At 51.6% G+C, this 27,100-nt stretch overlaps 9 protein-coding genes across 9 annotated transcripts; 7 read left to right on the forward strand and 2 right to left on the reverse strand.

The window, feature by feature from the left end:
• Positions 1 to 1,058: 1,058 nt before the first annotated feature.
• BBA_03828 (Cytochrome P450 CYP540B16) lies at positions 1,059 to 2,814 on the forward strand (the record flags this gene model as incomplete). Its single annotated transcript, XM_008598925.1, has 3 exons — positions 1,059 to 1,191; positions 1,239 to 2,072; positions 2,129 to 2,814. 3 exons carry the CDS (start codon positions 1,059 to 1,061, stop codon positions 2,812 to 2,814), a joined length of 1,653 nt encoding a protein of 550 aa, XP_008597147.1.
• A 576-nt stretch (positions 2,815 to 3,390) lies between these two features.
• On the forward strand, positions 3,391 to 5,712 carry BBA_03829 (peptidase family M3; the record flags this gene model as incomplete). Its single annotated transcript, XM_008598926.1, has 5 exons — positions 3,391 to 4,668; positions 4,718 to 4,841; positions 4,903 to 5,203; positions 5,261 to 5,455; positions 5,520 to 5,712. 5 exons carry the CDS (start codon positions 3,391 to 3,393, stop codon positions 5,710 to 5,712), a joined length of 2,091 nt encoding a protein of 696 aa, XP_008597148.1.
• A 1,227-nt stretch (positions 5,713 to 6,939) lies between these two features.
• Positions 6,940 to 8,166, reverse strand: BBA_03830 (C2H2 finger domain protein; the record flags this gene model as incomplete). Its single annotated transcript, XM_008598927.1, has 1 exon — positions 6,940 to 8,166. The coding sequence occupies one exon, from the start codon at positions 8,164 to 8,166 to the stop codon at positions 6,940 to 6,942; it is 1,227 nt and encodes a 408-aa protein (XP_008597149.1).
• A 2,853-nt stretch (positions 8,167 to 11,019) lies between these two features.
• On the forward strand, positions 11,020 to 12,116 carry BBA_03831 (arsenic resistance protein ArsH, putative; the record flags this gene model as incomplete). The annotated part of the gene is made up of 2 exons (XM_008598928.1): positions 11,020 to 11,399; positions 11,507 to 12,116. The coding sequence occupies 2 exons, from the start codon at positions 11,020 to 11,022 to the stop codon at positions 12,114 to 12,116; spliced, it is 990 nt and encodes a 329-aa protein (XP_008597150.1).
• Positions 12,117 to 12,355: 239 nt separating this feature from the next.
• Positions 12,356 to 14,511, reverse strand: BBA_03832 (PAN domain containing protein; the record flags this gene model as incomplete). The annotated part of the gene is made up of 6 exons (XM_008598929.1): positions 12,356 to 12,955; positions 13,016 to 13,214; positions 13,275 to 13,425; positions 13,477 to 13,769; positions 13,822 to 14,331; positions 14,399 to 14,511. 6 exons carry the CDS (start codon positions 14,509 to 14,511, stop codon positions 12,356 to 12,358), a joined length of 1,866 nt encoding a protein of 621 aa, XP_008597151.1.
• Positions 14,512 to 17,557: 3,046 nt separating this feature from the next.
• Positions 17,558 to 19,497, forward strand: BBA_03833 (DEAD/DEAH box helicase; the record flags this gene model as incomplete). Its single annotated transcript, XM_008598930.1, has 3 exons — positions 17,558 to 17,836; positions 17,887 to 19,151; positions 19,227 to 19,497. 3 exons carry the CDS (start codon positions 17,558 to 17,560, stop codon positions 19,495 to 19,497), a joined length of 1,815 nt encoding a protein of 604 aa, XP_008597152.1.
• Positions 19,498 to 20,915: 1,418 nt separating this feature from the next.
• On the forward strand, positions 20,916 to 22,343 carry BBA_03834 (glycosyl hydrolase family 16; the record flags this gene model as incomplete). Its single annotated transcript, XM_008598931.1, has 3 exons — positions 20,916 to 21,015; positions 21,067 to 21,507; positions 21,559 to 22,343. The coding sequence occupies 3 exons, from the start codon at positions 20,916 to 20,918 to the stop codon at positions 22,341 to 22,343; spliced, it is 1,326 nt and encodes a 441-aa protein (XP_008597153.1).
• Positions 22,344 to 23,551: 1,208 nt separating this feature from the next.
• Positions 23,552 to 24,512, forward strand: BBA_03835 (NAD dependent epimerase/dehydratase; the record flags this gene model as incomplete). Its single annotated transcript, XM_008598932.1, has 2 exons — positions 23,552 to 23,651; positions 23,722 to 24,512. 2 exons carry the CDS (start codon positions 23,552 to 23,554, stop codon positions 24,510 to 24,512), a joined length of 891 nt encoding a protein of 296 aa, XP_008597154.1.
• Positions 24,513 to 26,177: 1,665 nt separating this feature from the next.
• Positions 26,178 to 26,912, forward strand: BBA_03836 (fungal specific transcription factor; the record flags this gene model as incomplete). Its single annotated transcript, XM_008598933.1, has 1 exon — positions 26,178 to 26,912. One exon carries the CDS (start codon positions 26,178 to 26,180, stop codon positions 26,910 to 26,912), a length of 735 nt encoding a protein of 244 aa, XP_008597155.1.
• Between the last annotated feature and the right edge of the window lie 188 nt (positions 26,913 to 27,100).

Genomic DNA, 27,100 nt, shown 5'->3' on the forward strand with positions numbered 1-27,100 from the left:
ACCCCTTGAATGGGTGGGTTTCGCATCTCGGCAAGGGGGGGGGGGACAAAAAACCGGCCCTCATCGATTCTCGATACTATCTTACTAATGATAACTACACATAAGAGCAAGTAAATTAATATTTTTTGAAAAACATATAATATATATTTACTCACTTTTGGATTTATTACATGTTTTTTATAATTTATTTAAAGAGTCTATCCCTAGACAATTAACGGTTTAGAAACGAGGTGCTTTCTCAGAAGGGCCGGTTTAATGTGTCCTCCCCCCATGCTCGGCTTCCGGAAAGGTGCCCACATAGGCATCACTGATCGGTGTCTAGTGGTTATGCAAATGCTAGTGCCAAGAATCGGCTTGTCGCGCTTCCGGTGTCTTCCATTCCCACCAAAGCCATCGCTCTCCTTCTGTTACGAGTCGCTGCGCCTCGGCAGCGCCGACTTTAGCGGGACGGCATCGCCTGAGCCGTGTCGTCGCATCGTGCTGGCTCTGAACCGCCTTTATGTTTGTTGCCCCGCTTCGACCAAGGTCAAGGTTTATACAACCAAGTCTGAGCTACGTGCTCGGCCCCCGGCTGGCTTGACCTACGTGCTCGGCTCTCGGCTGGCTTGGCCTACGACATGCGTCCCGCTGGTCGCCTGGCCCCCAATGAGCAGGACGCAAAATGCAAGCCTATGGCAATTCCCTGTAAATTAACGGTTTTATGGCGCACTGATGCCCGCGCCTTAGGCGAGATCTTCGGAGCCGCCCGGACGCATTTAGTCTTTCCGACACCATAATAACGCCTGGATTCGCGGATCCAATCGCAAGATGAGATATATTTTTTGGCCAGCTCGAGAGCCATTCTCGCACCATTTTAGATATACCTCGGCACGATCCGGGCTAGTTGCGATTTTCCCTTTTTTTTTTTTCTTTTTTTTTTTTCCTCTTTTCGTAAAGGGGCATTCATATTTAGTCGCTCGGCCGCCGTTTTCGAGGAGTTTGAATGACAGCAGTCACGCATTTACATCCGGCGATTGTCTTCATCAGTCTAGGTCAGGATCCTTCCTTATTCAACAACCATGTCTGTCAAACAGTTTTACCTTCTTGGTGAAGATGTCTCAACAGCTCGCGACATTGAGCTGCCAGAGTCCTCTGACCTCGAAGACCTTCAACACCACATCGCCGCCCACTATAGCATAGTCGATCCAAAAGGTCGGTCTTGTCCAAAGCAGTCAACAATATCTTTACTGATAAAATAGGTGTTGGTTTCTTGTATGACCAGCGCAGACTAACAGCTGTCGCGGACATCATTGCCAACGATGGCCCTGTAGCTGTGACTATTGGTGGCAAAGCTGTGCGTCAAGTCCCCTCACCCGCCGGTATTCCCTATTTTGGAAACTATCTGGAAATCTACCCCGACCATTTGGGCAACCACCAGAGGCTCTTTGAGAAGCTAGGTCCTTTATTCTCCACGAATAGCATGGGAAGCCGTGTGTACCAAACAAACGACCCCAAGCTCGCCACAATCTTCTTTGGCGAGAACGACTTCTTCACCAAGCACATTATTCCCGGCCATCCTCTCCATTCCGTCAAGTCTCCCGAAGCTGGTGTGTTCCTGGGCGATACTGACACAGAGGAGTGGCGACTGGCGCACAAGTTTCTGCCCCCTGCACTAGGACCAAAAGCTGTCCGCCACTATGCGCCGACGATGCAAAAAAGCGTCGAGGATGCATTCAAAGTGTTTGACGAGCTGGAAGAGCAGGGCGAAGCTTGGAACGTCTACCAGTACATGTTGAAGCTTGGGTCCCAGGCTGTTGGCCAACTGGTGCTCGGCATCGACTTCAAGCACTTTACCAGCGTGGATGCGCCACTCCACGAAATGGTCATGCAGATTGCACATGAGCTGGAGCTAACTAAGAGGGTGTCCACAATGGGTTCCTGGTATGCCAGCATGCCGTTTGGTGACCCAAAGACACTGCGTCAGACAAAGGCGCGTGTCGAGGAGATGATGCTGGAGTCTATTGCGCAGGCTTCCAAGGGCCAAGAGGATCTACAACTCCAAGATGCAGCTTTAAAAGCCGAAAACGTTATTGGTACGTTAGCCTTGTAACCACTGAGAAAAAAACAGTCTTACTGACCAATGATGCAGATTACTTCCTCCGCGCCAAAGACAACAAAGGCAACAAATTTCCGCCCTCACAGTTTGCGCCGGCTCTGTTCGTAGCTACCGCTGCTGGTTTCACCACCACATCTTCCCTGCTTTCGTGGCTCATCTATAGCCTAGTCCAGTACTCCGGCACACAGGAGCGGCTTTTGCAGGAACTGATTGACAATGACTGGGACGAGGACACGCAAGTTACCTCTGATCTCACAACCAAGCTCACCTACCTTGACAAGTTCATCAAGGAGACGCAGCGCCGCCACAACCCCTCATACCAGCCCGCCCGCACTTCCAAAAAGGACATGATTTTGCCCGGCGGGTACAAATTGCCCAAGGACTCGGTCGTCATTCCCGCTTTGCATCACATCCATAACAATGGCAAGATTTGGGAAAATCCCAACCAGTTCGACGTTGACCGATGGGACACGGACAAGGTCAAGAACAGGCCACAAGGCGCCTACACGCCCTTTGCGCAGGGCCCACGCATGTGCGCTGGCTTCAACTTTGCCCTGCAGGAAATCAAGGTCTTTTTGCCCAAGCTGGTCTATCGTTACAAGTTTACCCTGGCGCAAGATGGGCCAATCGAGTACGACCCGTATTTCCAGCTGATTCGCCCGAATAATCTCTATGTGCGAGCAGAGAAGAGAGTCAAGTGGCCGCCCAAGTCAGAGTAGCGCTGTACCTTGGGCTTCTATGAATTTTTTATCAGATAGACTCATAATATGCAGGCTTGAATTTTTATGACTATTGTTTTTTCTTCGGTACACAAATGAAATATTTTTTCGGCTTGTGTGATGCGCGACGGCTGCATGTTACAAATTTCGGGGTTCGTCAAGTGACAGTGCAAATTTCAAGATGCGGGCTGTCTAGGCTTCCGGGGCCAATGACAGAGCCTCAATTTGAGCCCACATGACCAACTATTTGCAATTGGAGTGAGGAATTATTTTGGACGGGCCTACTGTACGGCTGAGGCAACACATGATCGAATTCATCTCCGTTACAAGGTTCCCGGAGCCACTCAACGACAAGGGATTTGGGCGCGTGAACGCTCCTCCACGTCAGATTTGCCATAATAATTCCTGTTAAGGAAAAAGAGGCGTTCTTGTTACTAGAATGTCACGTAGATACTTCCGGACATAAATAAATAAGGCTGATGCGTTTTCCAGACTGATACCTGAAAAAAGGAGAAAGAAAGAAATTACGTCTACCGGAATATACCCTTTATTCGCCAAATCCAGACTTCAATCACAATGGCGCCACTACCTCAAGCGCTTCTTCGCGTCCCGACAAAGGGAAATCTTATTCCTGTCCGAAAAGCCCAGATTGCAAAGAGGCAAGCAATTCTTCAGCACATAATTGACACGGTCGATGTGGACCAGGCGTCATTTGAGACTGTCTACGAGCCGGTCCTCAGATATGATGACATGGTATCGGATCATGTTGACATGATCGCGATGCTGCGGTATGGCTCGCAGGACGCAGAGGTGCAGGCCGAAGTCGTCGAGTGCTCCAAGCTGTGGTCCGAGCATAACGTCTGGGTCGACAGTCAGGAACAGCTGATTCGTCTCAAGCTGGCGGCAGGGGGAAAGACTGACGGCCTGGATCCGGAGAGCAAGAGGCTTCTCATGCGACGGACGGAGTGGCTCAGGCACATGGGCTATGGCGACATTGAGGCGGAGACAAAGACGGCCTTTCTCAGCACGCGCAAGCAAATCTCCAAGCTCTGCGAGGAATTCAATAGGAATATTCGACTCTATGACGGCGGCCATCTGCTCTTTTCGGATGCTGAGCTAAAAGGCCTAAAAGAGGGTGTGATAGAAGCATATGAAAAGGATCAAGTTGGCAAACGACGCGTTCCGATGAGGCAAGCCGACTATATACGCATTATGCGTGAAGCGACAATTCTCACAACCCGCAAGACGTTCCATGAGGCATGGGCGGCGCGGCTGCCGGAGAATGTGGCCATCTTTCGAGAGGTGATTTTACTGCGTGATGAAAACGCGAGACGGATGGGTTACAAGAGCGACGCTGATTTCAATCTGTTCAGCAGGATGGCCAAGTCGACCGAGTGGGTAGAGGACCTCCTCACAGACCTGGGAAATAAACTCATTGGGCCTGGAAAAGTGTTATTCAAAGAGATGGAGGACCTCAAGCGACGTCTAATGGAGGAGAAGAGTGAAGCCGTGGATGTTGGTAGCGACACGGCCGTGCAGCCATGGGAAAGGCTCTATTTGGCCACTTTGCTGGAGCGTGAGAGGCGGATTGATCAAAAGGTCATTAGCGCCTATTTCCCCTTCAAGGAGACGAGCGCTGCGATTCTTGGAAATATTTCCAGTTATCTGCAGCTCAGATTGGAGCCTGTGGCCAAGGAAGACCTGGAGGGGTGCATTTGGTCTCATGACGTCGACGTGTGGGCTGTGTGGGACGAAGGCGAGGAAGAAAATGGCCAATTCGTCGGGTATTTCTACGCGGACTTGCTGGATCGAGAGAACAAGTACAAGCACAACCAGACGGTTGAACTTCAAGCAGTAAGTAACGCTGCATTGCGGACCTGGATCACGGTTAACTGAAGTGTAGAGCTACTTGAGAGAGGATGGGACGCGGCCCCTTCCAGCAGGTATTCTAATGTGCTGCTTCTCACCTGAAGTCGTCGACGGGTGCAAAGTGCTGAAACACGAGAATATCATTACTATGTATCATGGTGAGTCCTGCTACTCTGTTGAGGGATAGACAGCGGGGATCGCTAATTGTTCGCCGTGCAGAGCTGGGGCACGCCCTCCAAGTTCTGCTCTCGCGGACTAAATGGTCTACGTATCACGGATACAACGTGGCCCTTGAATTCGGCGAGGGCATTGGCACGGCCATGGAGAACTACGCCTGGCTCAAGGAGGAGCTGCAAAGCATCAGCTGCCACTACGCCTACACGGACGACGCCTACATGCAGTCATGGCAGAAGAACAACCCCGACAAGCCGCTGCCACCGCGAACACTGCCCGATGGGTTAATTGAGGATCTTGTAAATGACAGGAAGACGCGTAGGATTGAATCGTATCTGAAGCAGCTGTAAGTAGCCGCGGCCCAACTATGGATGAACAGCGGACTAACAAGCGACACACAAAGTTCCGACGCTGGCTTCGACATGGCCGTCCATAATCCCAAATCACACGCGGATTTAGAAAAACTAGATGAAACAAAAATCTATCATGATTTGAAAGAAATGTACATGTTTATACGACCCACGGTACCATCATACCCTCAGGCGGACTTTTCGCACCTCATGTCTGGGTACAACTCGGGCTATTACAGCTACATCTGGTAGGTGGAGCAGCCGACGACAAATAACAACGACAGTTTCGGCCGAAGCTGACAATGGAGATAGCTCAAACATATTTGGAGAGGAGATATACCAGAGCAATTTCGCAGCGGATCCAACCAGCAAAACGGCATGGAAACGGTTCCGTCGCGAGCTGCTTCAGTATGGAGGGAGCCGCGACCAGACGGAGCTGTTGGAGGAATTCTTGGGCCGGCCACCAACGACGGCTGCGCTTTTAAAAAGCCTTGGAATTGAATAATGAGTAGTTATGGCAAGCAAGTGAAAATAGTCTGTACATCTAAAAGTTGGAAATTTTAATCTGAAAATATAGTCTATCGCTTTCTGTCCATGTCTTTTGACGGGCGTTGACAGCCACCCTATACATGCTTGCTCATCATCGGGGGCTACTTGGTATAGCCAGTATAGCAAGCCATACAGCAGCCGTACCGCCAATACCTACAGTAGCCCCATAGCCGCCAGCACCCCTAATACCGTGATCCTGAGTTTTTTTGAGTACTGGCGACTGGCGACTCGAGTGGTTTTTTTCATAAAATTACATAACTTTAACTACCCTGCTCAACCCCCCGGTCAGCCACAATCTGCCCCTGGTCAACGAAGTACCTTTTCTAACAGGGGCGTCTCGCCATAGGCAATAAGGGCTCTATATCTACCTTTTTGTGCCTTTTTCTAAGTCGCCAGTACCTAAATTAAAAGCGGTGACTCAGAGCTACTATACTAGCTATATAGCTACTATAGCCACTATACGGCTACTATACGGCTGCTATAGCTACTGTACGGCTGCTGTACAGCTGCTGTAGCCACTGTATGGCTGCTGTACGGCTGCTGTAGCCACTGTACGGCTACTGTACGGCTGCTGTAGCTACTGTACGGCTGCTGTAGCCACTGTACGGCTGCTGTACGGCTGCTGTAGCCACTGTACGGCTGCTGTACGGCTGCTGTAGCCACTGTACAGCTGCTGTACGGCTGCTGTAGCCACTGTACGGCTGCTATAGCCACTATTATACGGCTGCTGTAGCCACTGTACAGCTGCTGTAGCCACTGTACGGCTGCTGTAGCCACTGTACGGCTTCTGTACAGGGGATAGACGGTACTTTGTGCTGTGGCCCGCCGTGGCCCACCGTGGCCAGCCCTGTGGGTTCTTCTTCGATGTATCCTGAGTCGCCAGTCGCCAGTACTCAAAAAAACTCAGGATCACGGTATAAGTCACCAAGTCACCAGATTTGTGATGAGTACTGAGGACTGGTAAAAAGGTAGAGAAAGGACTCTTTTTTGTCTATGCGAGACGCCCCTATCAGAAAAGGTAGTACTTTGTTAACCAGGGCTAGATTATGGCTGACCAGGCAAAGTTATGTAAATTTATAACGAATTATACAAAAAAAAAAAGACCACTTCAGTCACTAGTTACCACGAGCCGCCAGTACTTTAAAAAAAAAAAAACTCAAGATCAGGGTATAAAGGTTTCTTCTCAATATGCCGTGTAGGACGCCCACTTTGTTCCCTTGTCATGAATGGGCTTCCCCAGCGTCCACGTACCGGAGGATGTGTGGCGGGTAATAATACCGACTGCCTCGCTCGCAGCCCATTCAGTCAAAGTCCAGCCGTTAGAGCCACCGCAGTTGACGGCGGCTTCCTTGCCGCTAGCAGCGCGTTGCATGTGAATAGAAATGTGCTCCATCCAGTCATCCCACGCGTTTGGACCGGAAAACGGGCTCAAGCAGCCGGACACGGGGCACAGCATAAAGTGTGGCAAGCTGCAGCGCGTACGTGCGGCCTTGTCCTGCAGCCCACGGATGTGGTCTCTAGATTGGCCCGAGGCAGGCCCCCTGGTATCTGAACAGGTGCCTCCAGTTTCGAGGGTGGTATGCATGCGGCGAAGATGCTGCGTATATAGATCCTTGCGGTTAAAGATGGATCCTTGGCATGGGACTGTACTGACGGGGAACTTGGTCATCGGGCGCTGCTTCAATGCACAGCTACCCTCGACGCAGACCCAATACTGAAGATTGAGATGCTGTGAAATAACGTGACGCTTCCACTCGTTTTTGAACGCGAAGCGTGACGTGCAACCAGCATAGTGGAAAATGCAGAGCAGTGGCCTTACATGCTCGGATCTGACATGCCTCGCAAAGGTGGAGACGCTGGAAAATGTCAAGTCGCACTGGGTACATTGAACGGTACTGCTGGTGGCTGATGAATCCACCGAGTAATTGCGCTTTCTCCTCGCCGAGGTGCTGGAAAGGGACCGATGACCGCGTTGGCCAATGCCGTGGTGCAGGCGCTGATGGGGGTTGTTGGTGGGAGATGGGTCTGCACTCGTAGTCAAACTGTCCGGTGTAGAGAACCATCCAGGGCTAGAGCATATGAGATTGTTGTATTGTGGGCAAGTGTAGTGCGTAGATACGGAGTCTCCATGGCTAAGAGAAAGGGCAAGGTTGGCATCTGCTGCGCTAGTCTCACGATTGTAGGCCATTGACTCCACGGGTAGAGGGTCGAGGTGCACGTCATGAGTGAATGGGGAAGATTGGTGTTCATGTAAATAAGCCAAAGATTGGCTCTCAAGGCAGGCGTCATAATTCACAATCTGGCTATTCAACAGACCAGGAAAAGATGTAACCCCCTCGTGGTAGCTGTGATCAAAAACGAAAGCATCAATGTCCAGCGACGGCTGTTCGCATGTGTCAAAATTGGTCATGATTGAATCCCAATTCTGGGTGACGCAGGAGTTGGATGAGTTTCCCATATCAGCACGAATGAGAAAAAGATAGAGAGTCTGCTGTATAGATACAGGAATATAGAATATAAGCGATATAGCGTACGACTGATTGAGCAATGGTGATGCTAGTATAGTAGCAAATGGATCTAAGTCCAGAAATAAAAGGCAACTTGAGACGCCCAGACAGTTGTGAGAACCCGCTAAGAATGGACAGCAATTTCAATGTGTATAAAACTCGAAGCGAAGCTTGCAGATATAGCTATCTAAAATACACAAATTCCCTCGATGACCCAATGATGTCAAGATTCCGGCAAGGCGGAAGAGGGGTGTAAAGTGAATCCGATTTCGAGGCTCTGAAGCAATTCGGGTAGCATGTCAGCCCTGAGATGGCAGGTCCTTTGGGACCCTATACCGCAGTGTCTCAAGAAGAAAAAAAGCCGAAAAATCATGGGATAAATAACAAGAAGCTAACAGAACATCGCTTTGTTCTCGCAGATGGCCGAGACGTAAGGCGTCTAATTGGGAAACCAGCATCGAACGATCGAGCGAGCACGGAAAGCAAGGCGCTACCAGGCGTCTTGGCGCTGCATAACCGATATCCGGTACCAGTGCAGATTACATGAGCACTGGAAATAATACTGCCAGTAGTCAAGCTCTGACATGTCATTCCCGCCTCGTCCGCCAGAATCCGGCCGCCCGTCGCCGAGCGCTTTCCTGATTCGTGGATAATCGTCGTCTCCAGGGGCGCACACCACACCTTTGATGCAAAAGTCCAAGACAGCACACAGTTGACACTAGATGATTTCGTTTCGCAGCCAGGGGGGATCATGAGAATCTAATCGTGGGCCACTTGTGTGCCATTTACGGCCCAATAGTTCACAATAGATTCAGTAGTGAGATACGTCAGCGGCCCGAATGGTGAAGCCCGAGGCACGGCTCGCGCGCTCAGAGTGAGGCAATAGACACTACCATGTAATTATCTAAAGATTGAATGACGGACGAGTTCCGCTATAATCCGATGTTATCCAAGACTCTAGAGACCCCCGATCTGGAGGCCTTGAAACGAGATGTTGGCTGGACCATGTTCCGCAGACGATCGGGCGTAGGTGAAGATATTCGATCGGTGAATAGATGGGACGCAGAACCCCGCACACCTGAAATGGGGATTGTGATTCTCATCAGCTCCCGAGGCTGCTTCGGGTCCGACAAGGCCACGCTGTAATACACGTGTCTCGGACGCATGTGCAGCCGCAACGGCGGTCGAGATGACACAGAGTATCACGACTGGATACAAAGACATGCTGATTTCAAAAAACGGTTTTCTAAGTCACAGAAATTCGTAGAACTCCGGAAAGTATTCTAAAGGGGCACAGATGAAGGTAACGGGCGGCAGGAAGCGCCACATCCGTAGAGACAATATCCGCTTCAACGCAACGGCCAATGTGGATGACAAGTATTAATTTTCTCTCTCAGTTCCAGCTTGTTTAACTTTCTCCATGAAGATACTACAAAACGGAGTTGTAAGTGGTCCTAGATTTTAGAACCTTGCGCAATAGTTTAGGACTAGGAAACACCCGGCGGATGCCACTATCGAGCTGTGGGTAATAGCTGAGGTTGTGTAAACTAACGGCTTGTCCCAACGGTCGGGGACCTGCAGACATAGAATTGGTACTGTCCAGAGTAAGACCTCAGGAAATCACATTTTTCAGCTTGAAATTTGCCTTAATCCCACCTGCGGTTGGATAATGCCATCGTATGCAGACTATGCGTAAATAAGCATCACGACACTGGCTTCGTTTAGCGTCGCAAAGCCAAGCTACAACGCAAGAGTCGACGAGTACAATGTGATCGGCTTCGACATGTAATTGTGCATGCATGAGGTTTTTGCGGGAAGCCGAGCCATTGTGCGGACCCGAACGCCAACGGATGCATGCAAGTGATCTGTGGCTGTGGCCAATGGCAGGCTGCAGCATGCACCAGTGGCTGTATTGCCGGGCCACTTCATGTGCCGTTGTCGTCTTTGCTTCAGCCTTGTTATGCATTGTCGGCATTTCCCTCAACAGTTGCCATGGACGTCAAGTGACGCAAATTATGGCAAACGTTTTATTGTATACTTTTTCGGCTGTTCGAGCCTGCGGGTAAAAAGCCCCTCAGGCTGTGACCTGGGTACAGATGGTACAGATCGGGAAAGACTGTGCCTGGCAGATCAAAAGTCCACAAGTTTTCGGCCCAGAAAATAAATTATGCGCATCATTCTATTTACTTTATATCTAACGGAGATTTGAGAGGACGTACTGGGTCGCTTGGGCCTGGCAAATATCTCAAGGTTCTGTACCTCAACATACGTGAATTCGTCATTTTCGCTCGACCCTTGACCTTGGACTCTTTCGAATAGAAAGTATACCAGAAGTCACATAAGTAAAAAGGGCCACAATTTCATTGATTATGTGGTCAATCCGATTAGTGTATCTCTTGTTATCCTGATCGGCAACCTAGTGGGTAATTTAGTTATGCACTACGGATTACCTAGGTGCGAGCCGAATTTTCGCAGGGATCCAACGACGAATCAAATCCGGGGAGTGACACAACTCCTGCTCCAGGGCATTGTCTTCCCTCGCCATCCTCAATGCCACCAACTGTCGCACATCCCTATCAAATCTTGGCGAGCACATTTTGTTTGAAAGACATATCCAAATTGTCGTTTTTTGTGCTCTACGCTGAACTCGCGGAATGCTTTGCATAACACGCCTAGTTCGAGTCCGGCAGCCTTCATCTCTTCGACTGCACGATTCCGCGTGGTCCCATTCACAAATATTCATCCGCAGCAAAACGATGGCACATTCTTTGAACCCCTTTGTGGCATTGAGTGGCCAAGAAGACTTGAACAGCTCTGCCGCTGCTAGACCTGTCTATGCTGCGTTGCCAACATCTTCAATACCTATCGGTATAGCAAAGGCCGACATCGACATGATCAACAACGGCGTTCCTACTGCTGAAAAGTCAGAGATGCAATTGCCCCTGGCCGCAGAACAAGACGAGCATGACATAAGAGAAAAGTACCGGCCATTTCTGCGACACTTTCCCAGACCCGATGGCCCAGATTGGATCCAGGATCTAGAGCTAGACACCGTCACTGAGATGGCACGAGCAAATCTCGCCCACACCGGCTCGCGTCTAAAGGTGCTGGTTCTTTACGGCAGTCTTCGAAAGAGGTAGGGTTAAACCACTCGTCACTTTTTTTATTGACAAGGGGCTTTACTGTCCATGGACAATGGAAAACCCGTTCCAAGACTTGACTGACGTCCTGTCTCTGTAACAGATCCTACTCAAAACTCACAGCCTTTGAAGCAGCCCGCATACTGCACAGGCTGGGCTGCGATGTGCGCATCTTCGACCCCGCGCAGCTCCCAATCCGCGACTCGGTCCCGCAAGAGCACCCAGCCGTGCAGGAGCTGCGCGCGCTGTCCCTCTGGAGCGACGGCCATGTGTGGTGCGCGCCAGAGCAGCATGGCAATCTGACGGCCGTGTTCAAGAACCAAATCGACTGGATCCCGCTGTCGACGGGCTCCGTGCGACCAACGCAGGGTCGCAGCCTCTCCGTGATCCAGGTCAACGGCGGCAGCCAGTCGTTCAACACGGTGAATAGCTTGCGCGTCCTCGGCCGCTGGATGCGCATGTTTACCATTCCCAACCAGTCGAGTATACCCATGGCCTACACGCAATTTGAGGGCGAGGGCGGTGACGGCGGCGGCGCGGCCCGCCTGCTGCCCAGCGGGAACCGTGACCGCCTCGTAGACTGTATGGAAGAGTTTGTCAAGTACACAATCATTATGCGCGAGCACTTTGCACTTTTTGGCGACCGGTATAGCGAGCGCAAAGAAAGTGCGGCGAGGGCAACACAGGCATTTGCGGCCAGCGCTTTACAATAGAATACTTTACAAAACCTCACAAGCAGCTGCCCATCGTCAATACACTCCTTGATCTTGAAAATACTCAATTGAATTATACGGAGATTCTAGTTCCAAGCTTTAAGGATCTCAACTTATTCCACTCTTTCCAGCACAACACATCCATGCCATTGAACACCCTCCCCCCATGCGAGAACACTTCAACGCAACTTGCGTAGAGAGACTATAAAGTTGGCTTTCCGCTCATAAGCAGACGAGTTTCAAGGCGACTGGGATAGGGAAGTGTACAAATGTCCAGGGATCTTGACGTAAGCGTCCGAGTCAGCACGTTGATGGACAAATGCGGAACTGCCATCAGCGTTGTTGTCGGGGTGGTGGTAACACGTCGTGCCGATCCAATTCACGCCACCACAGTCGGCCTTGTCAGTGCAAAGCTCAATGCACTCTTCATAGCTCCCCGCGGTGACTTGGTTGTATGGATGGCTGTTGATGGCATGCTGACAGGCCACCTGGAAATCTACGCCCTTGACCGTAATAGGCTTGCCATGGTTGGCGGGGCAGCCATACTTTCTAGGACCGAGAGGCCCTTTCCTGAGGTCTTTGCAGCTTTCATCAGAACATCCTGCGCACGCGCCGGAGCACCCTGCAGAGTGGGCGCTCATAAAGGCTTTAGCCGCAATGGTGGGCGACTTGGAGTTGGTGCTGAAGTAGCAGTTCTGTGTCTTGGCCTCGTAGTCAACACTCTGGCAAGCGGGCAGGGCGCCACATGCTGTCATGCATGATGCGAACGACGGGTACTGGTCTGGGACGGCTTTGAGGTACGTGGTACCATGACGCTTTTTGCAGGACATGACGAAGTTCTGTCGAAACGTTAGTAAGGCCAGGCATGCACTGATGATTGATGTTTTCCATCCACGTACCTCTCCGGAGGGACTTGCAAAGATCTGTCCATCCGCCTCCGGGCACTCTGTGGAACATCTCTTTGACCCAAAGTGGTCGGGCGCCGATGTGGGCGGGCTGGTAGCGTAGTGGTGGTGAATGCCAGGCTTGTGAACAGTAGAGTAGTTTCCAGGTCCATAGAACTTGCAGTTGTTCACAGCAGCAGTATCAAAGGAGACACTGTCAATCAATGTCAGGCAAAGGCTCTAGTATTGCGCATTCGGGGGAAGGGGGAAATACCTGGAACACTTCTCATCAAGAGAACACTTATCGAGACAGTCCTTGTGGTTTTGGGCCTGCGCGAAGCCTGTGACCACAGCGGCACTAGAGTCGGAACAACACTGTATGTAATACCAAGTGCCGTCTACTCCTTCGTAGATATGTCCATCATCTAAGATGTATTAGAAAGTACTCGTATGGTATCAGACTCAATCATAGTTACTCATTGGGCAGCTGAGATCAGTTGTCTGCGGAGGGTTGGTGACCGCGTTCTGAGCTCGGGGCGTATCTGGGCAGAACTTGGGGACCCAGAGATGGTAGCCGGGGGCAAGGACGGGATTATTGTCTGGCTCGAGCTCACAAGCGCCGCTAGAGGTGTGATACTCGGCATTTCCGCAGCTCGCATCAAGAGCGCACTTTTCAGCGCAAGCTCTCAAGGAGTTGACGTTTGGGATCGTCTGGTAGCCTGTATGATGGTTGCCATATCCGCAAAGTAGCTCGAAGGTTCTTCCATTGCTGCATAAGGCTGTTAGAAGTGTAAAAACAAGGGTAAAAGGATGTTACTAACATAGAAAACAGTTTCTTATGGTCTTGATTGTTCGTGCAGTCGTATTCTGCTTGATTGCCAGACGAGCCCGGGGGAGTAGTAGGTCCAGTACCACTTCCTGGGTTGCTTCCAGTGCCGCTTCCGGGATTGCTTCCAGTGCCACTACCTGGGTTGCTTCCAGTGCCACTACCTGGGTTGCTTCCAGTGCCACTACCTGGGTTGCTTCCTGGGTTGCTCCCGGGGTTGCTCCCAGGATTGCCAGTGTTGGCTGGTACGTCGCGATCATAAATCCAGCCCCAAGTATTACCAACACTGGCAACCATGTTTTGGAAGAACTTCTCCCTTATTGAGGTCTGTGGGGGCCTCAAAAAGCAAATCTTACTCTTTGCAGAGTAGAAAGCATGGCGACAGTCGCTTTTCTGAGCGCAAAGATCGGCACATTCTTCAGCAGTCGCAACGTTGCTGGTACGTTCCGCAGGCGTAAGCGGTTTGATCTCGCTATTGCAGTAAAGCTTGTAGACCTTGCCGTTGCTACATGATGTATTAGTGACTGAGGGACGATGATAAGAGATGCGCGCGGGCAATATTGAAGTCTTACCTTGTGTACTCCTTCTTGTGGTCGACTTCCTTAACGCAGTCAAGCGCCGTGACAGCTGGCACCACCAGGATAGCCAGCGACAGCAACTTCGCAGCAGAGTTGGGAAGCTGCATGTTTGGAAGGTGATGAAGGCTGTAGTGTATTAAACGGTGATAGTGAGAGCGAGACAATAGGCACTGTTGTGCGATGTGCTGTCCGACTTATATAATGGCACTGCCGGTGGCAGCTCAGGCTTTGATGAAATGGCCATGGTGTATGATGACCTCTGGTCAGCTACCGGTTAGACGGTGCAAGGCTTCTCACTCCGTAACCCAATCTCCACTGACTTGGAAGCCCTCGGAGCTATACGACGCATGTCTTGTGTCAGCTGCGCCGTAAAAGTGCCCAATGCTTTTTATTTCTCCTCTTTACGATGTGGAATGATGAAGTATTAAATTTCCTGTGCGCTGATCGTTTTCACGCGTCATGACGGCGGCACTGGCGGCAGTTCACATGTGTCTTAAGTTGACGATCCGTAGCACGCCCAACGCCGTAGCAATGTGTTTAAAATCTTTCAGCTTCAACTACCGACTTGCCTAGGACCGAGTCTCGGCAAGGCATAGTTCTGATTCGACTGCGCAGGGGAATTAATCTACAACTGAGACTCAGCTCAGCTCAATGCCGTCCCAACTAAGATCTTTCAGCCCGCCACCGGCAACACATCTCTGGAACAAGACAACTTTCGGCAGATAGATATCAGGGTCTTCCAAAATTGGCCAATCGGCTTGCGGGATGCCATTGACAGACCGGACCGAGCGGCTTCAGCCAGCCACTACCTCTTGTTTTCTCAGAATTGTGATTCTTCAAAAGGCCCGATTTTGTGAAATTACCCATCAGGTCGAGATGGCGGGGGACCCTATATATTGTATGCCACCTCTACAATATGATAAGTCCTTCCCCATCCCGCGTACTAGCACTCTCCAAACACCTCACATTGTAACCAATCTTTCAATCCACCATCATGAAGGCCGGCCTTACTGTGGCTATTTCGAGCCTCCTGGCCAGCCAGGCTCATGCGTTCTTCTTTTTCCCTTTTTTCCTCCCGTTGCCTCTAGTTATTATTCGCGGCGGTAACTCAGCTCCAAGCCCACCACCTTGCCCACCCTGTAACTGCTGGAAAACAATGAGCGATTTGGCTGCAGAAAACTCCGCCTGTCAGTCAACTGTGGGAACACCCTGGTCTTGCAGTTGTGCTTAGATACAGAGGGGCATATTGGGAGCTGCCTCATTTTCGACACGAAAGCTCTCTCACAATCGCCCTCAAGTTTCTCATAGTATGGCATTTTGGCAACCACACTTCGAAAGCAAACATCTCGACATCAGAAGAAGCTCCTTGGGAGTGGGACGAACATGGCTACCAATATGTGAACCCCATGCGGTGCACCAGGTGGATGGGTCGAAATTTGGGCAACAGATATGGTAGATTTCGCACTATGGATGAATGAGGTTGGGTCTGCTCACTCGACCCATGGCCTTTCGAGGGAGCTCAATGGTAGCATTGTGCATGATGGTCTGTCGAGCGGTACGCACGGTTCGCGCAGAGCAAGATATGGCCTCTGCGACTTGGTCGTCGGTAATGGTCGGGTAGTTTACTGATGATGATATTTGCAAGGTTGGAACGCTGGTTTTGTAACGGCGAGGTGGTGATATGTTCGTGGAGGATTGGGTGCTGGCAGACGTGTAATACAAACAAACAAATCATTTTCAACTTTGTCTAGATCAAATCAAGATTTTCGCAAATTTAATTCAACTCAAATGTGTAAAAGTAATACTTATTGGGTCAACGAATCTAACAGCCTGATTTATTCGGATATCTGCGAATTTGAATAAAATGTGTAGGGTAGCAGCGCAGCTGTGCTGGCAGACAATCGCCCAGACAGTTTGACAGTCAAGTTGATCATCTTGCTTTTTCAAGCGGTTCCCTACGCGATGTACTCGCAAGCGTAGACATGCCGTAGAATGTGAAAACCGTCATTTTTTCACCATTGACTTCAACGGCAGATAGCTTGCATTGGTCTTTGGCTCGTAGACCAAGTCTCCAGAAGCCGATGCTGATCCATAAACACTACGCCATATCGAGCGCCGCTTGGCAATAGGCACTTTGTTAGTGATCTATCCTGTGCACTGTTAAGTTGATGAGTCAACCAGACACAACGCGTAAAGAACAGGATTCCGTGTCACGGCCGCTGCCAAGGTTTACTGAAGCCAGAGAGTCGTAGATGCTCCTCAACTTTCTTGAAGCATTGGCACCGTGCGGCGTGTCAGCGGACCGATTCCAACATGATACAAGTCGGGCCCTTGCTCGAGTTGTTTGATTGTGCAGAGGATCTCTGTAACAGGTCAGTGACTTACTTACAGGTCATCTGTAGGTCAGTGGCGCTGGCAGATAGCGGCGCACCAGAAGAAAAGCGCTGAACTCTGAAGAGCCGCAATCGCCTCCGCGCTTGAAGCTTGCGAGACCTCACAGGTATGACGGTGCTGGTCTGCGCTGGCTGATATATTCCTGCCGCATTCCCACCTTTCGCCGAGAGCAGGCGTGCAACAAGGTTGCTCAGTCTGGGCAATTTCGCCTGACGCGGCCATTCAACCCGTAATGAAGTGTATACTACACCTCGAAGAAGCTTCGTCTTGTACTTGTATAAGATACAGGGTGCAGGTGGTTGGTGTGTTACTACTAATGCAGTCATGCTGGGCTACGCCTGCTCATAAGGTGTGCACGGGAAGATGTGGGCAGAACTGTGTCAGGGACTTGCGATGCAAACAGTCGTCTGCAAGCTACAATAGAAAATTCGCGAAGAAGCCGGTGCATTCAAAATGGGTAAAGGTGACGCGATATCTTTTTTTCTTCCTCAATCAGATGTAGCAATACCTCTTGACCAGCAAGATACCCAGGTAGAAGACTCGACATGGTGGAGTTTGATGTTTGATTACAGAACACTTCCAGTGGAACAAGCGCTGAAACACCATTGGCGGACGTGGTGTCACGAGAAGCCCCACCCTCAGCGTTATCGATTGCTACAAGGTGGAGTGCCTCTAACTTTTTTTCTTATCGCACGTTGTCGAGCACGGCGTGATCTTGGTGGTGACTGTTAGCCAAAACAATAATTCAAGGCCGAAAAGATGAAGCGCAAGGTTGAAGATATGGCCGACACGGCGGAAAAGGCCACTCCGACGGCCGGCAAGTCTGAAAAAAGCTTTTCATTCACCGATCTTGCCCTCGATCCCCGCCTGGTGCAGGCTGTCGCGGAGCAAAAGTTCTCTCAGCCGACGCTGGTGCAGCGCATGGCCATTCCCATTGCTCTCAAGGGCCAAGATGTGCTGTGCAAGGCTAAAACTGGCTCTGGAAAGACTGCCGCATACGTTTTGCCTGTGCTAAATGGCATATTAAAGCGCAAGACTGTAGGCAGCTTCGTCGTGAAACCGCTCTACTCAATGCTAACTTTCGCTAGACCGACCCCGAGCCTGCGACCACCGCACTTATCCTCGTTCCGACGCGCGAGCTGGCGGACCAAGTCTTCAAGGCAATTGAGCAATTTTCCGCGTTCTGCTCTAAAGATGTGCGCGCCGTCAAGCTGACCGACAAATTGTCGGACGCTGTCCAGCGATCCCTGCTCGCTACGCTACCCGACATTGTCATTTCGACGCCGGCGCGAGCATGGCACAACGTGAACGGAAACTCGTCTGCCTTATCTTTGGCCAAACTCTCACATCTTGTCCTGGACGAAGCGGATTTGCTGCTATCATACGGCTACGATGGCGACTTGGAAAACTTGTCATGGTCAATACCGAAAGGAATTCAGACAATCATGATGAGCGCTACGCTGACGTCGGAAGTCAACTCGCTCAAGAAAATCTTCTACCGCGACAACGTGCCCGAACTGTTAGACCTGGAAGAGCCGGAGAACGAGGGTGAGGGCATCACACAGTTGGTCACCAAGTGCGCTGAGGACGAAAAGTTTCTGCTCGCCTACGTCATCTTCAAGCTTAAGCTCGTCAAAGGCAAGTGTATAATATTTGTTGCCGACATTGACCGTTGCTACCGGTTGAAGCTTTTTTTCGAGCAGTTTGGCATTCGCAGCTGTATTCTGAACGCTGAGCTGCCCGTCAACTCGCGAATCCATGTCGTGGAAGAATTCAACAAGAACGTGTACGATATCATCATTGCATCCGACGAAAATGAGATTTTGGGCAACGAAGATAAGGCTGGTGAGGAGGAGGCTGAAGAGGCCGAGGAACAAGAAGGCGAAGAGGAGACGCAAAAGAGTGAGAAGCGACCGAAGAAGAAGCGCAAGGCTACTGAGCAAGATCTCGAATACGGTGTGTCGCGAGGTATTGACTTTAAGAATGTGGCAGCTGTTATCAATTTTGACTTGCCCACGACTGCCTCGTCTTATACCCATCGCATCGGCCGAACCGCGCGAGCTGGCAAGGCCGGCATGGCCCTGTCGTTTGTGGTGCCCAAGGACCAGTATCGCAAGCATATGCCTACGACGATAGCCAGCACGGAAAAGGACGAAAAAATTATGGCGCGCATCACGAAGCAGCAGGCCAAGAAGGGCAAGGAGATTAAGCCCTACAATTTCAATCCAGAACAAGTAGAGGCCTTCCGATACCGTATGAATGATGCGCTGCGAGCCGTCACAAAGGTGGCGGTGCGTGAAGCGCGAACAAGAGAGCTCCGACAAGAGCTGCTCAAGAGCGAAAAACTCAAGCGGTACGTATATTCATTTTTTCGAATTCTTTTGATTTTTTTTTTCTTTAGTAAACAGACTCGCTGACCTAGTTTCAGGTACTTCGAGGAGAACCCAACGGAAATGGCCCACCTGCGGCACGATGGCGAGCTCCGCACGGCGCGCCAACAGGCGCACTTGAAACACATCCCCGAGTACCTGCTGCCCAAGGAGGGCAAGGAGGCGCTGACAGCGGCCAAGATTGGATTTGTGCCGCTGCGCAAATTCGGCGGCAAGGACCGGAAAAGCAAGAGGGGCAAGTCGGGCAAGAGGATCGGGTCCCGCAAGGGGGATCCTCTGAAGACCTTTACGGCGCGCAGGAGGAAGTGATTGCATCAAGCAAAGGAAGAATACGAAAAGTACGGGGAACTTCACAATGAGCTTGGTATGTACATAAACTTTGGTTGAATTGGGCAACATTAAGGCAGTAATCGACGACTGGGATCGGCGAGATCTGGATACGGGCCAGCGATAGCGCTAAAGTAGCTTGTGAATGTCGTGATTATTCTCAGTGTCTGCCAACAAGGCACGACATGGCGGGCCAGGCTGATACGGGCTGCGGCGACTGGTACTCAGCTTGATGGCCGCAATTAATTATTGGCACCAGAATGGCACCGATGGCACGGGAGAAGGGCAGGTCCGTCACGGGGTCAGCTCTTGAAGGGGCATGGATCAGCATGGAGCCACAATTAAAAAAAGCTCCTTGGCGGTGGAAGTGAACTGGCACAAGGTCACAATACAAAGAGACCATGTGCGGGAGCAGTGGGCAATTTGACAAATCTCCTTCATTGGTTCGTGAAAAAGTGCAAAGCACGAGCAGCGATTAGGCTCTCAGCGACCTCAGTTGCACCCAGAGAGGCCAAAGAGTCGTTTTCGGCTACAACCAGTTTAGATCGAGTTTCAATAAATCTCCGTCCAACAAGGACTTTTTTCCCGCGCTCGTTCGTATTTAGGGGTGGACCCCTGCTAAAATGGCTTGCCCAGGCGCCAGCGAAAAATCCATTACATTAGGTACTTACTCAACGTCCAAAGAAGGCTTCCCGTCTCCTGCCTTGTCTCGCCATTCTAAATCTTACCACAGCCAAGTTCTCTTCCTTTTTTCGTTGTCCTCCGTCGTCGTTCCCTCTGGGAATTACACTCGTTTTACCCACTTTCGATACTTAAGAATCCTCTCGACTCGAACCGTCCGATAAGCGAATGTGAATTTTGAGTTCGCCCTTGACGTTTTGACAGGTGGGTCGCCCGTACTCTCTGCCTCTGTCGGTGGGCGCCATGGCTGCAGACGCTCTTGCGTCGTGTAACGGTCGCCCTTGCATGAAAAATGTGTCGAGGAAACGAAAGGAAGGAAAACATGTGTTCAGTCAATGTTCAAGTTTCGCTGTTTTTCGTGCTTTGACAGGACCATGGTTTAGGCTGACCATTGCCCTTGCCCGCGGGTCATTGTTTCACGCACAGCTGTGCTGGGCGATTGTCTTTGAAAAGCTCTGTTGTCGCGTGCTCTTTTGACTTCCATCGTCTCTGCATCAAACGAGTCTGCTGCCTGTCTGCCCGACAAATTTGGTGTCGTGCGCGCAAGAAACACCATTTCAGTGCCACCGACGAGGCTGAAGCCTTATGAAATGTTGCTAACAACGGAACGCTTAGTGACCAGAGACTACAATTTTCCGCAATCGCCGGTAGCACCCGCAAAGTTCTATTTTGCCAAATTCATCAGATAATTCGATTTCATCTTGCATTCAGCGCCGACCATGTTGCGCTCCTTGGCTGTCGCTCTTTTGAGCGTCGGCACCGCCCTCGCCCTCTGCAGTCCGGCAAACCCATGCCCTGAAAGCTCTCCCTGCTGCTCCCGTGCGTACAATCTGGCGAAGCGAATAAACCGACATTGTTAACCTGAACTAGAATATGGTGAATGCGGTATTGGTGCGTACTGCCTTGGCGGATGCGACCCTCGAGGCTCCTTCAAGCTCGACGCCTGCGCTCCCGCTCCTGTTTGTAGCGACAAGAAGATCAAATTCGACAAGATTGACAAAACAAGCGTCAACATTCTCAAATACTTGGGCGACGCTAGCAAGGCCGACTGGATGGTTCAAGGCGAGGTGGTGCAATACAATGACTACGCCCTCATGACCATGGCCAAGGATACACCTGGCACCGTCTTGGCATCCACCGAGTACATGTGGTACGGCAACGTCAAGGCTACCATGAAAACGAGCCGCGGACGCGGCGTTGTCACCGCCTTTATCCTGCTTTCCGATGTCAAGGATGAAATTGACTACGAATGGGTTGGGGTCGACCTTGGCACCTCGCAGACGAACTACTATTTTCAAGGCATTACTAACTGTGAGTCCTGATGACCAGTGCTTTGCAACTCAGTAAACTAACTCATGCTAGATGGCAACTCCGGCAACATTTCAACCGATGATACTTTTGGCAGCTGGCACGAATACGAAATTCGCTGGACTCCCGACAAGATTGAGTGGCTGGTCGACGGCAAACCCCATCGGAGCAAGGAGCGCAAGGACACTTGGAATAAGACTGCCAATGCCTGGGCCTTTCCACAGACACCCGCTCGAGTCCAGCTCTCCATTTGGCCCGGCGGTAAGGCTAGCAATGCTCCTGGTACCATCAACTGGGCTGGTGGTGTCATCTCGTGGGACCACCCCGATGTTAAGAACAATGGATACTACTACGCAGCTGTCAAGTCTGTCGAGATTGAGTGCTACAACGCAAAGAATGCTCCCGGGACCAACAAGGGCAAGAGCTACATTTACACGGATGCCACGGCCACCAACGACACGGTCAAGGACACAGACAAGAGCACCATACTGGGCTCATTTGACGCCACAGGTCTCAACATGGACCTCGGCAAGTCTTCTGACCCTGATAAGCCCAAATCTACACAAGCTTCTGTGCCCGGCGGCGGCATTCCAGGCAAGAATGATCACGGTGACGCCGCTCCTAGCGGCGGCAATGGCGGCGGCGGCGGAGGCGGCAACTCGGCCACCCCTCCGGCCACGGGCCTGGACCCCAAGACCTGCGACCCCAAGGTCTTTAGCCAAGCTTGCACCACCAGCAGCGACGGCAAATCGAAACCTAGCGGTCAGAGCTCCGGCTCACACACGCAGGCCAGCATTCTGGCCATCATCATTGCGGGCGCCGCGCTCTTCTGGCTATAATACGGCTAGCTGATGCGGGTACTTCTTTTCTTCGGCGTTTGAGTTTTTCCATTTGAAGCGAATTCTTTTCTCAACGAGTATATCCTTTTAAACGGCATTTATCCCTGAATCCTTAACACACTAACTTGCTACTGCACATCTACTCGTTGTATTACTGTGACTCATAGATTTCTCCATGCTTGGGATTTTATCATTACCCCTCTTCCGTCTATATCTTTTCTCACATGACGAGCTTTCTTAACTAGTGTTCTCATTGGAGTCTCATGGCATGAGGCCACTTTACCCGAAAAAGCCAACATGCTGAAACGTAGGTACGTGTATACTTCCAAAGGCTGCAAGAGGTTTTTGCGACCCCGCTCCCCGCCTTGATTCAGGGCCGACGGTCCGCAAGCTGCTGGGGCAAAACGATCCGGAAAACAAATCGACTCCGGTGCTCATGCAATCAAAATCAAGATGGCGCAAACTGGACCTGTATTCCCGCGGTGCGTAATGCGAGGCAGTGTTGGCGCAAAAGGTTACGCACGCAGAGGAACACCAGCGCAACTCCCTTGAAACGACCAGACACAAAGGTTCTACCGCATAGCTAGCTGCAAGACACTGCCATGTCAGAAGGTGTGGACAATGTTTAGGTCTTTGTTCAGAAAGTTTTGGAACCAACCGCAATTCGGATTCGGCTTATCGGACCTCTCGGATCATCGCAGGGCTGGCGCTGGCGTGTACCTGTTGGCAAAGGCAAGACGATGTGCAAGCCACCCACCGTCACAAGTACCGTACCAACGCATATTCTAGCGGTCAAATGAAGTCATCGCAGTCAATAAGCCTCTGCTTCCCCTCTTCCAGCTCCCTTGTCGATCGTCGGAGATTTGAAGAACGACAAGAACGTTGTGGGGAAGTACACGTCGATGGGCCACGCGCCCCGCATGGATGTGTGGTGGAGCGAGAGCATCGCCACTGGTGACACTATCGCGGGTCTCGAGGCTCTTCGGGGCATCGTGTTTTGAACAATCAAAAAAAGACGGACGCAGGCATGAGGCCGGGGTGCTTGCAAGTCGATACTGGAGTGGCCTGGGCGTCTGCAGCGGTTTATAAAGGACAGGGGCATGGGCCCCTCGTTTGCCACTCCCGATGTTGGGCACTGATTTGATTGATGAAGCATTTCACACCACAACAACCCCCGCCGACTTTTACCTAACAACTCACCAGAGAAGATGCTGCCTGAATATTATCCCATAGATGGCTCAGAGGGCTATCCTCGCACGACGCCCATGAAGGTGATTGTTTGCGGCTTTCCCCGGACCGGCACCATGAGTACGTATACCACACAGCTGTACCCCTCTGGAGTCCGCTTCACCTCCTTGACTGACATCACATGCCGTAGGCACGCACGCTGCCCTCCAGATGCTGGAGTTGAACCGCACACACCACATGATACACGTTATTACCGACTACGAGGGCCGCGAGATGCAGGAGTGGACGCGCGCCCTCCGCGCAAAGTACCGCGGCGACGGCACGTTTACGAAGCTCGACTGGGACCGGCTTCTCGGCGACTGTCAGGGCTGTATCGACTACCCGTCGGCGCTCTTCGCGGCGGACTTGGCGCAACTATACCCCGAGGCCAAGGTTGTCATGCTGAACCGCGACCCGGACAAGTGGCACGAGAGCATGTGCGAGACAGTGGCCGCAATCGGCGCCCATGTGAGTCTGGCGCGCAAGCTGCAGCAGCTGTACTGTTATCTGTTCAACGGCGGGACGCGTAGCAGGGCCTCGTTTTGGCGCGAGATCAACCACGCCGAGGGGGGCTACGACCTTGTCACAGAGAAGGACAAGGCGATTGCGTTTATGAAGCAAAAGTATGACGAGTGTCGCAATGTCGTGGATGAAGAGAGACGGATTGAGTGGAAGGTTCAGGATGGATGGGAGCCGCTGTGTAAGCACCTGGGCGTCGAGGTGCCGGTGGTTGAGGATCCCAAGACGGGGAAGATGGTGAAGGCGCCATTTCCGAGGATTAATGACCGGAAAACGTTTAAGCAGAATGTGGAGTTGAGAATGGCGCTCGTGGTAGCGGAGACAAACAACATCGTCTTTAGTTTGTTGGGCAGGGGGGTGACGCTCGCGGCGGTGGGATACGGCGCGTACACGATGTGGAGGCTCGTGGCTGCGAGGGGTTAAAAGTGATGGAAATAATGATGATTGCTTGACTATAATACTCGCACGTAGCCTAATCAGAGACTATTCGGTATTTCCATACATCTAGGAAAAACCGTATCTGCCTTAGGGCTCTCCGGGTAAAAGTCTGTGCATCTATGAGAAAGCGATAGCCCACGAAGCATCTTTTGACTCCACGTCACCCTGGTTTCAGAGACACTCATCTGCTGCATTTATTAACCAAGAGTCACCCGCTAACAATTTTTCAAAGAGGAAATAGTACTTTTTTTAGGGCTTGCCTTGAACTCATCTTTAGGCTTTGGCTGCATCTTCGGGCTTGGCGTCAATTTACGCATTTCGCCTTCCACTCAGATTCGGACTAGACCATTAGGTAATGTATCCGTGAAGGGAGCCGGGCAGCCTTCAAAGTTGTCGCTACCGGCTTGAAAAGGCCTCGAGCAATCGCATGGCTTTTTCTCGGTATTAGCGGGCGGCGGTGCAGGCTGCTCTGTCGGTGGCGGCGGCGGCGGCGTATCTTTGGGCTTGGGCATTGCATTTCGCCTTGTAGTCCTCGACAGGGGCAATCGCTTTGAATGCACAATCGGGTTTGAACACTGGGTGATGTATTTTTGTGTAGCTAGCCGGGGCAGCTTTCGACGTTTGGAACCAGCGACGACTCGGAAAGGTGTAGAGCAATCGCATGCGGTTTGCCTGTCGCGAGCTTGCATCGAGTTTTTGCGTTTGCACAGGGACTTGCAGACCCGGCGAGAAGGATGGTGGCGAACTTCATTTTCAGGTCAATATAGTAAAGCTCTTGAGCAACGCCCAATCGAGTCTGACAAGTGTTGCGTTAAACATAGATACTGTGGTGCGGGTTACGTAGACTTGTAGTCCTAAGTCGTCTCGCTTGATTTGCTGTGATTCTGACTCGCTGTCTGGTACATGTCTTCCTACAAGCACAACGTAATTTCAGCAAGGAGCCGAGAATTGAACAGTCGTCATTTCATTCCAAATCAAGTCGAATAGGCGGTATAAGCATGACGCAATCAGGCCAGTCTGAGAGCCTGTGACTGAACCTGGTACTGAGGCGGTGCTGTATGCAGGTTCCTATACTTCAAACGTCACATTAAATCATCATAATTACAAGTGGTCGGTAACGATTCCGCACAGGGCTGCAGATGCGGAAAGGTATTAACGAGGCTGGGCCTCTCGTGCTCTACTTCGCGCCTCGCGACGCGAGCCTCGCTGCAAACGGCTTTAGTTAGCGGGAAGCGAGGTGTCAGCACTAGCGGACTTGAGCTGCGCCTGCGGACCTGGTAAACGCGCCAGCCCAGTAAGAACATTAACTCATTACCACTGCAATCTTGGGTTGTCCGCCTGCGGAGAGCTGTCGCATTGCTATTCGTTGCTGCGGAGAAGAAGGCCACCGAAGAGGGCCAGCGGCCTTAGGAAGCGGCTGCGCATCGCTGCCACAGGATCGTCAATTCCTCAAGATAACTATTAGGGTCGTAAAGTCAAAAATGCTTGATGATGGAAGTATAAATTAAGGCGCCTGCGCAACAATTGGCTTCAGCTGAGATGATCGTCATCCTCAGCGACACTACACAAATACAGCAACACAGCAACGGCTACTCTCTAGAATTAAGCACTATATCCGTCTATACACATCAAACCGAGCGACTTACACAAATGCCTCACGCAATCGCCTTTATCGGCCCCTCTAGCGGCTGCGGTCTCGCCGCTCTGCAGCACGCCCTCGCTGCCGGCCACACCTGCATCGCCCTCTGCCGCGTGCCGTCCAAGCTATCCGCCCACTTTCCCTCTCCTCCCCCCAACCTCACCATCCTCACCGGCAACGCACATGACGCTTCCTCTGTAGCCTCATGTCTCGTCCACCCCTCGGACCCTACCCGCCTAGTCGACGCCATTCACGTGTCCGTGGGCGCGCAGCTGGACCTCGCGACGCGCACGCTCTCCGACCCGGACGTTTGCAAAAAGGCCGCCGCGTGCGTGCTCGCCGCGCTGACGAGCCTCCGCGAGAGCGGCGGCCGCACGGGACGCCCGCTGTACACGGCGGTGAGCACGACGGGCATCTCAAAGTTTGGACGCGACGTGCCGCTGGGGATGCTGCCGCTGTACAAGTGGCTGCTGGGCGCGCCGCACGCGGACAAGGAGGTCATGGAGGAGAGGATGGCGGCGAGCGGCGAGCGGGTGGTGCTGGTGAGGCCGAGCTTTTTAAGGGATGGGGCGAGGCCGGAGACGAGGATCCGGGTCGGGGTGGAGGATCTGGTCAAGGGCGTCGAGAAGAAGGAGATAGGGTACTTTGTGGCGAGGGAGGATGTTGGGCGCTGGGTGTATGAGAATCTGCTGAGGGAGCCGGATGAGTGTCAGTACGAGGGTAAGGCGGTATCCATTTCGTGGTAATAGGCGTATGCCGGGTAATTTGAATAAGTGATTCAAGACGGGAATTGTTATAAGCATTTCAACTTCTGAAAGTTACATTTCGCTGACCCCCGCGGGCAATCCCCCACCATACCCCACCATCTCGGTGATTGCCCACGTCGTGATCGAAACAGACATTTCAATCTCTTCTTTCATCAGATACATAGGGT

The sequence above is a fragment of the Beauveria bassiana genome (assembly GCF_000280675.1).
Source record: "Beauveria bassiana ARSEF 2860 unplaced genomic scaffold BBA_S00008, whole genome shotgun sequence".
NCBI classification, from domain to species: Eukaryota; Fungi; Ascomycota; class Sordariomycetes; order Hypocreales; family Cordycipitaceae; genus Beauveria; species Beauveria bassiana.